This window comes from Tenrec ecaudatus, chromosome 4 (assembly GCF_050624435.1).
Source record: "Tenrec ecaudatus isolate mTenEca1 chromosome 4, mTenEca1.hap1, whole genome shotgun sequence".
Taxonomy (NCBI): Eukaryota; Metazoa; Chordata; class Mammalia; order Afrosoricida; family Tenrecidae; genus Tenrec; species Tenrec ecaudatus.
In genome coordinates this window covers 6741079-6756819 of record NC_134533.1, presented here as the reverse complement: position 1 = coordinate 6756819, position 15741 = coordinate 6741079, and the positions used below count along the sequence as shown (strand labels likewise).

Genomic DNA, 15741 nt, shown 5'->3' with positions numbered 1-15741 from the left:
TGTCGAACAGCCAATCAGCGGCAGGCTCACCTCCCCCTCTACCCAGAGTCACCGCTGCGGCCGCCGCCATCTTAGCGTTTTGTCAGAAGCGTCCGCGCCGCGAGGAAGAGCGCCTGCTGGTTTCCGTGTGCGGGTGAGCGATTTCTAGCCTTTATAACCCCTCTCCTCCCCGCTCTTCTCTAAAAACCTTTCTTTTCCTGCGCTTCGAGGGGATCCTTCTGGCTAGTGGTCTCCGTACCCCTGAGGGGAGCCGATCTCAGCCCGGCATTGCGCGGCAAGCCCGGGGCAGCCCTTCCCCCACAGCCCTCCCCAGGGAATACTCGCGCACACCCGACCCCCGCTCCAGCCGGCCGGGCGCACGGCCCGGTGTCCGGGTGGCGGCCCAGGAAACCGCCTCTTCCATAGGTTCAGGAATTGCAGCTTCGTTTCTAGAATGTCCCCGATATTACCCTGTTTGAAAGCCGCCTCTCCTGGGCCGTTCCCTCTGCTTTCACGCTGCACGCGCTCAAACATGCGAGCAAGCCTCACTTTACTAGAAATGGTGGCCGCTACACCTGGGAGGACCAATTCAAAAGTCTCAGCGAATGAGACATTGAATCTAGCGAGCCCGCTTCCCGATCCCTGTTTCCCACTACTTGTCGGCGCCTCGGAAGCCTGGCTGCCCCGCCCTTCCCTTTCTCCACCTCCTGCGACCGTAGTTGGCTAAGGGCCTCCCTGTTAGTGCTGTCCTCTGTCCCCAGGTTCTGGAGTGGGCACTATACCAGGCCCTCAGCCCCTTTCATGTCGTGGGGAGGAGGTGTGCATGTGAGAGGTAATACTGGGCAAGTTGGCGTCGCCTTGTTTTTAGTGGTGGGCCTGAGGCCTCTGTTGGAATCATTTCCCCACCCTCTGCCCTCCCAGGCTGCTGTCAGGATGGTGAAGCTATTCATCGGCAACCTGCCCCGGGAGGCCACCGAGCAGGAGATCCGCTCGCTCTTCGAGCAGTATGGGAAGGTGCTGGAGTGTGACATCATCAAGAACTACGGCTTTGTGCACATAGAGGACAAGACGGCGGCCGAGGATGCCATCCGCAACCTGCACCACTACAAGCTGCACGGGGTGAACATCAACGTGGAGGCCAGCAAGAACAAGAGCAAAGCGTCCACCAAGCTCCACGTGGGCAACATCAGCCCCACGTGCACCAACCAAGAGCTCCGGGCCAAGTTTGAGGAGTATGGGCCCGTCATCGAGTGTGACATCGTGAAGGACTATGCCTTCGTCCACATGGAGCGGGCGGAGGATGCAGTGGAGGCCATCAGGGGCCTGGACAACACCGAGTTTCAAGGTGAACCGCCTTCTTAGAGTAGAGGACTTGTAGGAGGGCTGAGCACAAGACTCTGAGCAGGAAAGAGGGTGACTTAGGACAAACAATAGAGGCACAGCTATTGGCTAGTGGTAAAGGAGCTAAGTTTGGGTGGGAGGTGACTTTAAATGGGATTCCGAGGCTCCCTCTGGGGAAACCACTGTCTTTGGTTTGGAGCCCCTGAAACTTGTTTATCAGTGCAGAAATCTTATCTTTGAGACTTCCCGAGTTAGCTGTCCTCCTCTTCTCTTTTCTATTTGGGGGGTAAGTTGGGGGTGCATTGTTAGTTAATACTTTGTTCTGAATTGTTTCACATGTGAAGAACCTGGCAAAAGCAGCTTAAGCCACACAAACAGGAGCAGTTTTCCCAGTAAGGCTCGTTCCCCACTCCCGTTCATTGTTTCATTCCAGTCGAGATACATGGTGGCTTTAAAGGGCTGTGTCCCATGCTGCTTTGGAGTTCTGGCTAGTCCAGTCCCCGGTGGTGGCTCTGCTTCAAGGACCAGGCTGTTCTAGTATTGAGCTGCTTACAGGATGTGTTGGGATTCAGAGACCACGATCTTTTTTTTGGCTGGGGGCATGTGGTCTTTAGCATCTTGGGTGAGTAGAACATGTGAGTGATAGGACAATCACTTTATTTGGACGATAAAGCCTTTTCTTAAGTTCTACACTTGTGACAAGAGTTGCAATTATGGGGTGATAACCGTGGTGAATTGTGAGCTATACTCTAGGGGAGTGGGGGAGGAAACATGTCAGACAGTTTTCCCTTTGGATGTAATTACTTCCAAATTAAGGAATAGCTCCACAACTCCTTGCTACATTTCTCACCTAAACTTGAGCCATGTTGTTAGGAACAAGTTGAGGCTGCTTTTCTGCCTGAGTGCTGCCCTTTCTGAGGGTCATTGATACTCCCTTCAGTGTGTATTTTCCTTAAATTGGGCCTGTTCTTAGACCTGGAGATTTGATCATCATATCCCCAAGTCATGGGTTCCCTGTGTCCTGGGTATTGCTGTGCATTGTTCGAGAAGAGCATCACAGGTCTCTAAGGTCTAGGTTGTTTTCCTTTTTTAATTGGCAAGATTTTTTGTCAACAACTTAATTGGGAGCAAATGCTGTCCCTGTGGCAGGCTTGTGGGTTGATGTCTTCTATTGGACCACTATTCCACACTGATAGGCCTAAGAGGAGCGGAACACAGTGTGTGGCCTGGTCCCAGAGAAATTACTCTTGTAGTGTTAACGGGCACTTGGACTCCAGGTGGTGCCTGCCTATGCTTGCTTAACTGTTGTCCTCCTTTTTCTTTTGTGTTAGCTGTTCTTTCCAACACTGGTTTAATAGGGTTTCTAGGTATGTGTGGGCTGCAGTAGTTAAACCTATAGTGTGTTTTTGTCTGTCTCTCAGCATATTTTCCACCAACTCTGGCTCATACTTTTTATTGCTTCCCATTTAAAGAAAATTATTTTATGACATAAATAATCAACTTTTTTTGGCATCCTTAGAATTGATTTATTTATAAGTTTCTTGGTTGCATTTTGTTGTTAAGTGCCAAAGTGCACCCCAAGGGCAAATGCCAGCCGGGCACAGCTACTACTTTAAGGCACTTACATGCTTAGTTGCATATTCCCGCTCCTGATAACTTAAAGTTTATCCGATCTGCTATACCAGGACAATATTCTGTTGGCCCCTTTGGCCTCCCTAACAAACTTTAATTTTTGCAGGTACGCTTGTGTATTTTTCACACTTTTAAAGTGTGATGGGTAGATTACTGACTTCCTGGTTCTAATCATTCATGTTTTGACACCTGCATGTTCGGATGCACCTTTGCCAGCTACGTTAGAAAGTTTTGGCTGGCTTTGGATCCCTCCTGAATCCTGCTTCTTAGTGAACTGGTAGATCACAAGAGGTAACAACGCTTCTGGGAACAGACAGTTTGTCAGTCTTTGTTTTCTTTGTTTACTAAATGGCTACTTTTGGTTAGGCTTTTCTGAAGTGACTCTTCCAGATACAAATGATAATTTTCAAAAGGAAAGTAGTATTAATACTGTCTCCAAGATCTCAGGTCCCTAGTTAGGGAGACATTGTAATTTAATCCCACTAAAGTAGCAGTGGGGTCCGTGGCTAACACCCCGAATTAGTCTCCTGTTTTCTTTGCCCCTGTCTTTCATAACTTTCTCCTTTACTACTCTTACCCTTCGACCAACTTGGAGGTCAGGAAAGTTAGCTGCCCGATTATAAAGAATGCTTGCTAGAGAGAAAACAGCAGAACAAGCCGTTGAAAGCGCCCAGGTAAGAGGGAGGGAATCTTCCAGCCTGTATTTGCTGTTCCTTACTTCCTCACCGGGAGTTTTGGAACGCCAAAGATCTACTTTGAACCTGCTGTTGTCTGCACTCAGCCACTCGATTAGTGTTAACTTTAAAGTCTTATGTCCCATTATCTTGTATTCCTGGTGGGAGAAACTGGCCTTAGACTTTGCCTGCTGAATGACCACAATCTTGGTACAGTGAGGGGTGAGCACAGGTGTCAGAACCCAACTGGTTTCTTTTGATCACTGGGATTGGGCCACTGTCTGGGGTGGATTTCTGCTCAGTTAATTGGCAAAGGATGAGAGGCTTGCTTTTGAGTAGGGCAGTTTCTTAAGCATTTTGACTGTGGCTTCATCTTCCTGGTCTTTCGCCTGAATCGGGCCATTATGCTTAGCTATAGGTTAGGCTTTTGCTCATTTATTTTACTTTTTAACTTTTGGCATTTGGGCAGTAGCCCTGCATTGGAGTTGTCTAGCTAAAAGCCAGTGCTAGGACCGGTGTCTGGGGTAGGGGCTGGGGCTATGATTAAGAGTGATAGCAACCCTTCTTGCGTCTGTTTCTTCAAGGCAAACGAATGCACGTGCAGTTGTCCACCAGCCGGCTTAGGACTGCGCCCGGGATGGGAGACCAGAGCGGCTGCTATCGGTGCGGGAAAGAGGGGCACTGGTCCAAAGAGTGTCCGATAGACCGTTCGGGCCGCGCGGCAGACTTTACCGAGCAGTATAATGAGCAGTATGGAGCTGTGCGTACGCCTTACACCATGAGCTATGGGGATTCGTTGTATTACAACAACGCGTACGGAGCGCTCGATGCCTACTACAAGCGCTGCCGCGCCGCCAGGTCCTATGAGGCCGTGGCCGCTGCTGCTGCCTCCGCGTATGATTACGCAGAGCAGACCTTGTCCCAGCTGCCACAAGTCCAGAGCACAGCCGTGGCCAGTCACCTCACCTCCACTTCTCTCAATCCCTACGATAGACACCTGCTGCCGACCTCAGGAGCTGCTGCTGCTGCTGCTGCAGCAGCTGCTGCCGTTACTGCAGCTTCCTCTTCATATTATGGGCGGGATCGGAGCCCCCTGCGTCGCGCTACGGCCCCCGTCCCCACGGTTGGAGAGGGCTACGGTTACGGGCATGAAAGCGCGTTGTCCCAAGCTTCGGCAGCCGCGCGGAATTCCCTGTACGACATGACCCGGTATGAGCGGGAGCAGTATGCGGATCGGGCGCGGTACTCAGCCTTTTAAAGCTTGAGGTGAGAGCTGTGGGGTCTTCTTGTCTGGTTCGCTGTCCCTCCTGCAACCTAAGGGCTCCCGTTAGGCTGCCCTGCTTGCTTGCTTTTGCGGGGTCAGGATGAAGTTAACAGCTCGGCTCAGAGACCAGGGATTCCACCTGCCTACTGTTTGAAATACGTAAAAACCTGTGCCATTTCCCCAGGGCTCCTGATAGTGGGAATTGGTCTGATTCTCCTTGTGCCTGGGAAAACAAATGAAACGGAGACTGGTGTGCTGTAATCGAACTGAACCTGAGACCCAGGAATTCAGGCTCAAGTGTGCTGTTTCTCAGAACCGTTGTTGAGAGTGTCCTAGGTCTGCAGCATTACTGAGGTTTCTCCCAAGTTTCCCGGATCTGCTTCTTGCTATATGAAAGGCTTAATTTTACCTGTCACAAAAAAGTCCCTAACAATTGTTCACTAGTGGTCACTGCTCAGATCCCAGGTACTGTGAAGACTCTCCAAGTGACATGTCCTCAGTAGTCCACCCCTTCCCTGTAGATTTAGCGGAGGAACTCAGTGGATGGTAAATTGGGGTAGCGAGGAGTAGACAAGAGGTGGTTGTCATAACGTTGAGTTCCATAAGGTAGCAGAACCCAGCGTTTCCACTTGGCCTCGGACTCAGTCTCCGAGTAGATGCACCCTATTGCCAGATTTGTCTTCAACTCTGTCCCCTGAGTCTGACTGAGTTCAGCCTTAGCCTGCCTTCTAAAATTTCCATAATGTGTAGGGGTTGATTAAAATCCCTCACCAGCTTTTCAAGGTATATGGTTATAGAAAATAAAACCCACACACCTGTGTAACTGTTTTGTGATGTTGAAATCAGAGCTTGGATCTTTGCCTTAAGCAGCTCGCTCCTTTTCTCTTCCCATTAGTGGCCAATGGACATTTAAACGCTTGAACCACCAGCTCTACCTGGAGCCCACTGGCATTTATTTCTTCAGACCTTGGTTTTGGACCTCATGTCCATTCAGCTCCACTTAAATGTATTTTCTTCTGTTGCTGCCAGCTTTGGGTTCCAGGTGTTAGAAGGTAGCTGTTGCACCAAAGGATGATTCTCAGTGCCCTGTTTGGGCCCTGTTTGGAGTAACTCCCACCTCCACACCATAGACCCTGTACCTCGAAAGTAACAAAGTGATGACAGTCCGCCAGCTTCTCAAGTAGGGCAGAGCACAGTCATTACAAGATCGCCACTGGGCCGGAGGGAGGGAAAAAAAAAATCGTTCAATCGTTTGAACGGCTTAGTGTGGTAGCTTGTGAATGGGTTTCAGTGCACATTTAGGAAAACCGTGACCTTCGCTAGCAGATCAGAATGCACCCCCACATCTTACGACTGGTGAGCTGGTGTTCTTTTTGGCCAGACCTTGAAGGTTCTTAACTTGGACCTTGGTGATAACGCCCAGATTAAAACATCCTCATCCCCTCTCCTGCTCGAGAGCTTAGCAGACCCCCTCTCCTAATGACAATTGTACTAGTGAACTATTTTCTAAGGGACATTAACATGAATCAGGAGCAATGAGCTGGCTTTGCCGACTTTCAGGAAGGCTCCCTTTTATTTATTTATGAAGGGCCCCTACCCCTGGATTGCCTAGCTTTCCCAAGTTACTCTTTGGCCTTCAAGGAGCACACATCCATGCGACCCATTTTGGAGGTGGTTGTATCACTTGGGCAGGTGTGTATAAACTTAAAATGAGTGTCAAGGTGTCAGATTTTATAAAGACTGTCTCAGTAGATTTGAATGGGAATAGCCTTTTTGCACTCTGCTATAAGCCCCTGTATTGTGCTCTCTTTCAGGTGGGCTGTGTGTGGGCTGAGAGTCCGAGCCGCGGTTGTGCATGAGAATCCACCTTTCATGGTGCCCTGTCTCCAGGACGGTCTCGGCTCTGTGCGTTCAGTCCCTCTGGAACCATGGACCTTAATTTACCTTACTACGTTCAGACCTCCTCTGCCTCTCCTTTCCTCTTTCCTGTCTATTTTCCTGTTCTTCAGTACTTGCGTAGCTTCATGTTCTGTTCTCCCGCAGGCCTCACTGTGCAGAAAGTGGTGGGAGCTGTGCTGTCCGCCCCCATCTCCTGCTTCCAGTGGGTTTTGGATTTGGGAAATAACCTCGGCGAGAGTGTCACTACTTCTGGGTCTCTTTTTGGCCCAAAGGCTTGTGGCAGGTAGATGGATAGAGTTGAATCACTGTTTTTTCTTTTTCCAGTAAAATAAATGGTTTTTCAACTTAAGGGTCTGTGTGTTTTCAGAGATTCTTGCTTGGGCTTATTTTTGAGTCTTTATTTGTACCTGATGAGGGGGAGGGTAGGGGAGCGGGGGTGTTAAGGGTAAAAAGAAAAGAGGTTAAATATAGGCAGATAACCGAATTCCGGGGAGACTTCCTCCCCTGGCCCACCTTCTTACCAAACAATGAGTTTTACTGGTAGGTTGAGGTGGAAGTCTTCCTGCAGAACTAATCACCACCTACTCCTTGTGGGTCACCGTATCACCCACTCAGATTGCATCTAGTCTGACTTCTACAGAAGGGGTTGACTTCCAAAACTCCATCCTTTTCATGTCAAAAAAACCCAAAAACCTGACTCCAACAAAACATCGTGTTAACCTCTGGGCCAGCGGCGAGCTTTGTATAATGGAATTGAGGGTAAGAATGGGCCACCACCTCTTCGTTAACCTTTTCCAACATAGACAGGGTTCGCATGAGCCTCCAGTTTGAACATACAGTGCTGGTGGTCCTGTGAAGGCTTTTCCCCAGAAGCATCCAACACGTGCTCGACACTCATGCGCGTGTGCCAGCATTCTCCTTTTAGGAGAATTTCAGAGTTGATCATGGGTTAATTTCCCAGATCTTTTGACTCACTGCCTCTGGCTCAGAGTGTCTGTCTAGTTCATAGATGACTGAGGCCAGCGTCAGTTTGGGCAATGCAGCATGCGAACTTTCTGGGGGAGCTCCTTTACCCAATGTCTATGCTGACTTCTCCCAGTAAGACGTCTTCGAATTTTATGTTCTTGCTCTCCCACCTCACCTTCAGATTGAAGTGCTGCGTTGGAGGTGAAGCGATTACCAGGATTGGGAGCGAGAAGAGTCCATATTCTCTTGCCAATAGTGGTCAGCATTCTGCATTTCTAGGGGAGCCAGCCCCCTTCCTGAGTTTGCCCGTATTTTTTTTCTCCACTTACATGGCTGGTTCTCTTTGTACTTCTTTTGGCCACCTACCTTATTTCACACCCAGTGTTGATTGAAATTGACTGTAAGGTGGTGGTCTTAGCTGTGGAGCTTCCATTTGTGGGTGAGAATGGTAACGTAAGCGCAGATGGGTTTGTGTAGGTGGATGGCCCCTCACTGCTGACTGGGCCAAACGAAAAATTTGTCATTGAGTCATTCCAAGCCAGTGATGGACTTCAGAGGATGGAGTAGAACTGTCTGGAAGTTTCCAAAGCTGCCACATCCTGCCTGGAGCAGCTGGTGGGTTTGAACTACCATAGTTTCCCACGTAGGTTTACTAGGTCAACTCTCCTGAACCATGAAGGGGCCTAGTAAACCTAACTGGGACAGTCCCAATTGAACTAAGTCGACTGACAAGTGGAATAGACTATAAATATAGTTTTTGAGAGGTGGAAGAGTAACCAAAAGGACAGGTGGGAGGCCTGCAGTGGTCGATTGAAGGGGACTAGTGGGTTCTTACAGGAGCTTGGGTTATTTTATTGCCAGGACACGAGATGGGAAGGGACGTTTAAAGAAGTGGTCTGCCGCCATCTCAAATGAGGCACTCACTGTTTCAGGCTTAGCTAATCGAGAGAGTTGTGCTGTTGGGTAATTGTTGGACTGCTAAAGCCAGGCTGATAGTTCAAGCCCATCAGCTGCTCTGTAGGGGAATAGACCATCTGCTCGTTAAGATTCACCACCTCGGAGCCCTTGAGTGCATTGATTGAAGCCAGTGGGTTTGGTTTGAGATGATTGCTATGCAACATGGAAGTGGTCCTTAAGTTGTGTTCCTATCAGGGCTTTGACCTTGTGTTTTTACAGTTCTGGCTTACCCACGTTAAAAGTTCCGACTGCCTAGGAGTGGCTGAACTGGGCTGAAACATTGCGACGCTCTGGTGGTTTTATAAAACTGGTTAAAATCCACTCATTTCTGTCTTTGTGACCCTGATGTCCCAGTAATAGGTTTCCCTGTGGCTTCCAGAATCTCACCTGACAATGCTGTGTTCATCTGTAGTTCTTCGTTTACTCTTGATGGAGAGGAAAAATACTAAGGAAATGGACATAATGAGCTCTAAAATGGAGTTTTCTGTAAGGGTGATTTGAAAGTCTTTAAACTTGCTGGTTTTCAATTGGAAGTTTCAAAGAGTTTGTAGGGAAATGGAATTACAACGTAATGGATGGACTGCCCATGAGTTTTTCGAAGCCTCTTTAATAGTATTTTTGATTTTCATTCAGATCACACTTTGCAGTGTAATTAACAAAAATTCGATTACCATCACCTACCTAAGGCATAGTACATTAGTTCCTCAAGGGTAACTAAATGCCTTTTAGTACACTGATTCTCCATAGTCACTGACCATTTGCTACTCTGTTCAGTACAGTATAATGAACATTTCCATACATGCTGGGTATGCAGTTTGCTAAGAACTCACCAATTGCCTGCTATGTCTAAGTTGCCTTGTGGAGAATACAAAGTTGAATAAGGTTTAATGCCTGTTTTGGGATTCTCCAGAAACCAAGCTAAGGATACAGAGGATGAGGCCTAGCCAAGGGAGTTCACTCGTGATTATGTGGGCTGGCCTATCTGAACCCCACATGGCTGACAGGCTGGGAACATGGGGTAGCCTGGGTTAGTCTGAGGCGGACACCTCAGTTTAAGCTCTGAAGGCCTTTGGCTGATTGGATTAGGTCTACTCACTTTACTTGGAATTGTAATTATTATTAAGCCCCCTTCAGATTGATTATATTAATCACATGAACAAGGTTTCTTTCACAGCAACATTTAGAGTTGTGTTGGAGCTGCCAACTCTATCCTGTCCTCACCTTGCCTCCACAAGATCGCTTCCGGCTGCCCCTGCGTGCTCAAGTCTCCTTGTCTTTCTCCTGATTGTGGTGTCAGACCTCTGAACTTTGACTTCATTTTCCAGGCATATCCTAAATTGAGGCTTACTTGGATGAATGTTCAAATTAAACCACTGCCCTCCCTCGGCACTAAAGTTGACTAGAGGGTGCGGTGAGAGAGGTAGACCATTGCGCTTCCGTGGTAAGGGCTTTCACATTTCTGGGATCCAGTTTGCATAGTACTCCTAATTCACACACAGCCCCAGGCAGAGGCTCAAGAGATTCCCAGCATGACGACCATGAGAAGCCCCTGGACTGTGACTGCTGCAGGCTTGAAGAGCAGTGGTTGCGAGGTGGGAACATGACATTGCTGTGCAGTTGGGGATTGAATTACTCATGAAACCAAGTCTGTCATTGAGTCTATTCTGACGCCTAGTAACCCTATAGAGTTGCTGCCCCCCCTCCCTCCCCCTGAGGGTTTTCAAGGCTGAGATCTTTAAAGAAGCCCCTGCTGCTTGATGCTCCCAGGGAGGGACTGGGGGAACTTGGCCGCTGGCCTTTGATTAGCAGCTGGGCAGTTACCGACCGTGCCCCCAGGGCTCTTTGACTTGCCGATGAGTACATAGAAAATGAGGTCAACGTCAACTGCTGACAAGAACTTGTACCAAAAAATAGTTTTGTCGCTCAACTGAATAGTCACATTCCTGTCAGCACCAAATAGTAAAATAATTGGGAGGTTGAGAGGGAAGGGCAGTGTGGATGGGTGGGCATGTGTCTGAATGCCACATTCTTCTGTAAGAAAAATCAGATCATTCCTGAACGTGCAAAGTGGAGAACTGTGAGCATCTCTAGAAACATGGAGAAAATGGCGCGTGGTTATGTGGGCGGCCAACTTCAAGGTCAGAGTTAGAAACCACCAGCTGCTGCTAGGGAGAGATGGGGGTTGGGGCTTTCTATTCCTGTAGAGTTAAGAGTCAGCCTCAGAAACCCACAGGGGCAGACCTTGTCTTATAAGGGCCACATCAATTCGATGGCAGTGAATTTTTGAGTGAGGAGAGGGTGGGATAATGGACTATCCATTGACTTGTGTTTCTAGCTGTGCTGAATCATGTTTGGGACAATAGTATATGAAAGTACTTTGTCACAATAAGAGTTCTTTTTTTTTTTTTAAGAGTTCTCTTTTCAAACTTTTTTTTCCCTCTTTTCAGATCTTCCAACACAGTAGACTTGTGTTTGAACCTTTATGGCAGGTAAAGTTGTACACTGAAGTGATAGGCAGGGATGGTGCAGCCAGGAGGTGTGACTCAGAAGAGGCAGTGCTTAGCTCACGGGAAGAACTCCACAAGTGGAAGTCAGTGGACTCTGTTCTCACCTGCGCCTGTTTTCTGAGTTTGCAAAGCTTAAAGCTTGGTTTTTCCCAACAGCCCTACCCTCTTGGTTTCCTCAGTACCCCTGTCCAGTATTGTCTGTACTTGAAGGGACAGATTTCAGTTGTTTTTCTGGGGAAAGAAACCAAAGCAGCTCCCTGGGAATTAAGGTGACAAAACAGGTTTCCTGAGGTGGTGTTGCAGGAGGAAATGGACAAGGCACAGAGCCCGGGGTGAGTGTGCCTTTAGCAGTTTGGGATATGAAACAAATGTCATTTCTTTTGCCATTGAGTCAATTCTGACTCAGACTCCACGCAGGGTAGAAGTGCCCCTTGGGTTTCCAAGGCTGTGATGCTTTATGGCAGGTTGGCTGGTGGTTTTGAACTACTGACTTCATGGTTAGTAGACTAACATGTAACCCACACTGCTACCAGGGCTCTTGGTAGATACCAGACCACCTCTTACAATTATACAAGGGGGTTTCAAGAATTATGTGGGAAAACTCTATTATCTCCAATTTTTTAATCGTTTTATTAGGGGCTCATACAACTCTTATCACAATCCATACATACATCAATTGTGTAAAGCACATCTGTACATTCATTGCCCTCATCACTCTCAAAACACTTGCTCTCCACCCAAGCCCCTGGCATCACATCCTCATTTTTTCCCCTACTCTGCTCCCCCATGAACCCTTAATAATTTATAAATTACTTGTCATATCCCAGTTTCATTATTCCATAAAGTCCCTGCATAATGCTACGCACTCTCCTCCTCTAATAAGTGGTCTTTTAAGAGATACTTGATCTTGATACTTCTAAAATTGAAACCTGTTATTTCCGGAAACATGCAATTCTTTACCACCACATGGTGCCCTGTCAGATGGCTACTGCACTGCCTCTCTGGCTATTTGTTTGTGCCCTGATGAGGGTTCTCCAGTGTGCCATTGCTTCCTTTGATGGAAAAGCCATCACGCGGTACTGGTCCTTCCTTGGAACTTATCATAAATGTGATCAAAGCAGGCGTCATCACCATGCCCCCAGACTCTGGGACTCAGAGCAGGTACAAAGAGTCTAGGACAGTGGTTCTCAACCTGGGGGTTGCAACCCCTTTTGGGGTTGAACATCCCTTTCACAGGGGTTGCCAAATTCACAACAGCAGCAAAATTAACTTGTGAAACAGTGAAAATGTTATGGTTGTGGAGTCACCAGAGCATGAGGAGTTAGAAGGTTGAGAACCACTGCCATAGGAGCTTATAGAGGGAGGGGCTCCATGAGATGCTGAGAGACTGCTCTAGGAACGAAAGGGAGTCTTGTACACCTATAAAGTGCATTTCTTATCTAAGAACACTTTTTAAGGACTAAAAACAAACCCTTTCCTCAGTTCTCCTCTTTTGGAAGGAGTGAAGAGATGGGTTGTGAGAAGATCTTTTATAACTTCTGCAGGGCTCACTAGGAAACCCGACTCATCCTCTAAACTGCTGTAAAGTAGCCGCTTACTGTAATGTAAAGTTCCACCTCATCTACATTCGTCATGTTTCAGCACTTAGTAGCACAAGTGGTTTGATCACTGTAAGCTACAACCAGTTACAAGGGAACTTCCATCGCCACCTAAAGTTTCACTGGACACATTTGCTTCTCAAGATATTCTAAACTGCCAATAAGTCATCAGGCCCCAGCAGAAGAGGATCAGAAACTATGGTGAGGCCAGCAGAACCACCGTCTGCATATCATTTCCTGGCTTGCCCTGTGCCTTGCAGATCAACCACAGGCAAATCTCTGTATTTTTCCTTTTGTAAGCAAGGGCAATTGTCCCTCCCTGGGGGATGTGAAAGCGTGTGTGTACAGGGTAACTTCTCCGGGTTATCTTTACCTACCCCCACTCCCGTTGTCTGGACCCTTATTCTCAGGATCAAGTATAAAAATAGGCGAAACTGAGCCTTGGCTGTGTAACTGGTTGGAAATTATATCTTGGGCTGCAATCTACAAGGTGGGCAGTTTGAAACCACTGGCAGCTTTATGGGAGAGAAGGCTTTCTACGCCAGTAAAGTTAGTCTCAGAAACCCACTAGGGCAGTTCTACTGTCTCATAGGTGGCTGAGTCCATATTATGGCAGTGGATGTTGTTTCACATTAGGTTCACCAGCAGTCAGAATTTACATGCCAAATTTCCCATGTTGTTAGGTGTCATCAAGTGGTTCCAACTCATGCACCAGACGGAAGCCTGTCCCGTCCTCCCAATTTCCATGTCCCAGCTCCTCATTGTAGCCACCGTTCAGTTTTATCTTGAAGGTCTTTCTCGTTTTCATTGACAGCTACCTTACCAAGCACTATGTCCTTCTCCAAGGACTGGCCTCTACTGAGAACAGGCCCAAAGTATGTGAGAGGCCATCTCACCATCCTGGCCTCTAAGGAGCATTCTAGCTGTACCTCTTCCAAGACAGACCTGTTCTGGGAGTCTAGTTTAATTTTCTCTCCTAACACCATTCATTCTAACGTATCAATGTATCTTCCTTATTTATTGTCCAGCTTTCACATAGATGAGGTGGCCACAAAAACCATGGCTTATTCAGTGCATCCTAGTCCTTTCAAAACGACAACTTTCTTCAGTGCTTTACAAAAGGCTCGGACGGAGTTGCCCACTGAAATACACGTCTTGATTTCCTGACTGCTGCTTTTACCAGTGTTCATTTGGAGCCAAAGTAAATCCTTGAGAAATTCTACCTTTTCTTAAAGCTTACCTGGAATACATGTCTTATATTACATATATGCTATTTATATATACATACTAATATATAAAGGAGTAGGTACAAAAAGTCATCCCCCCAAAAAACTATATTAAATTTTTTTTTTTACAAAACCACTTTATCACACTTACTCTTCATTACACTTAATACATTGTTCAAATCTGTGATTCCATTCTTGGAAACATTTTTCAAACTCATCTGTTTGGATGGCTGACAGCACCTCTCTTGTTTTGTTCTTCACTGTCCTTTCATGTCCCTAGTCTTGGATACAAAAAGAAGTCCCATGGAGTGAGGTCAGGTGAGGTGAGTAAGCTGGGAAGGGCAAGAGAGGCATGCTGTTTTTTTGCAAACAGTGGCACACCGAGGTGGCTGCATGAGCAGGTGCATTGTCTGGTGGCAAAACTGGTTCATCTGCCACAAATTAGGCCTTTTGGTCACACACTATTACCCTCTTGATTAACACTCTGACCTGGTAGAATGAACTATGTCGACTTTTTTGCCCATTCAGGAAGTTGATGGACATCCAGAACGAGGTTAGCCATCAATATTTCCACCCTTTTTGAAACTAGAAACCCACTCTTACACTTGATTGTTCCCATGCACTGTCCTTGTAAGCGGTGTTCAACATCACAACAGTTTCTGCGGCATTTTCCCCCATCAGGAACAGAATTTCACAGCCAGATGCTGTCCTCTGAAATCAGCCATCACAAAAAATGAGGTTTGAGTGTGAAACTGCTTTTACAAAATAAATTCACTGTGATCAGAGAACCTTCCCACTGGGTACACTAACTCAGAACCAGATGCTTACCTAGCAGGAAAAATGTGTATTAAGAACGCTCTGCCCAGTGGAGCTTTTAATCATTTTTTGGGGGGGTACCTCCTTGTATATATTAACAAAATGGTTCCATACAGGAACCTTAAATAGGATTAAGTCAATCAGGAAATTCATTTTACAGGTACTTAAAAAAATATGAAATGTCAAAAAAAAAGTCACTCTTTTAATACAAAATACCTGGACTTTTTTTTCCCCATAATAGCTAATGCTAAAATAGTTTGAACAGCAAAAGACCTTTTAAAATAGCTCAAAATCAAATTTACAGTATATGAACTAGGCTGTCTTCCATTTTAGCTTGAGACACCAAAGGGATGCTGAGCTGAAGCTAATTGAGTTGAACTAAAAATCCCTTTGGAGAGATGCTGGCCTCGCCTTCCCAATGCAGGGTCTCTCCCGGGCATTTAATCTACTACATGAAATGGGGTTTGCTAGCCTTCACGTCAGAAGCTCTGAAGGCCTTTGGCTGATTGGATTAGGTCTACTCACTTTACTTGGAATTGTAATTATTATTAAGCCCCCTTCAGATTGATTATATTAATCACATGAACAAGGTTTCTTTCACAGCAACATTTAGAGTTGTGTTGGAGCTGCCAACTCTATCCTGTCCTCACCTTGCCTCCACAAGATCGCTTCCGGCTGCCCCTGCGTGCTCAAGTCTCCTTGTCTTTCTCCTGATTGTGGTGTCAGACCTCTGAACTTTGACTTCATTTTCCAGGCATATCCTAAATTGAGGCTTACTTGGATGAATGTTCAAATTAAACCACTGCCCTCCCTCGGCACTAAAGTTGACTAGAGGGTGCGGTGAGAGAGGTAGACCATTGCGCTTCCGTGGTAAGGGCTTTC

The 15741-nt window shown here is 47.0% G+C and overlaps 1 protein-coding gene across 4 annotated transcripts in view; it reads left to right on the top strand.

The window, feature by feature from the left end:
- LOC142444428 (RNA-binding protein 4) overlaps window positions 1-15741 on the top strand; it is a 27470-nt gene continuing 11729 nt past the window's right edge. Inside the window, exons 1-4 of one of the 4 annotated variants that reach the window (XR_012783911.1) lie at window positions 1-133; window positions 901-1324; window positions 4620-4892; window positions 6705-7138. Coding sequence is in view for 3 of the 4 variants with exons in the window: in XM_075545317.1 (XP_075401432.1) it covers window positions 913-1324; window positions 4211-4884 (1086 nt within the window). In the remaining variant the exon portion in view is untranslated. Of the gene's footprint in view, window positions 134-900; window positions 1325-4210; window positions 4893-6704; window positions 7139-15741 lie in introns of those variants that run through there. The other 3 variants (XM_075545317.1, XM_075545319.1, XM_075545318.1) reach the window with 3 other exon arrangements.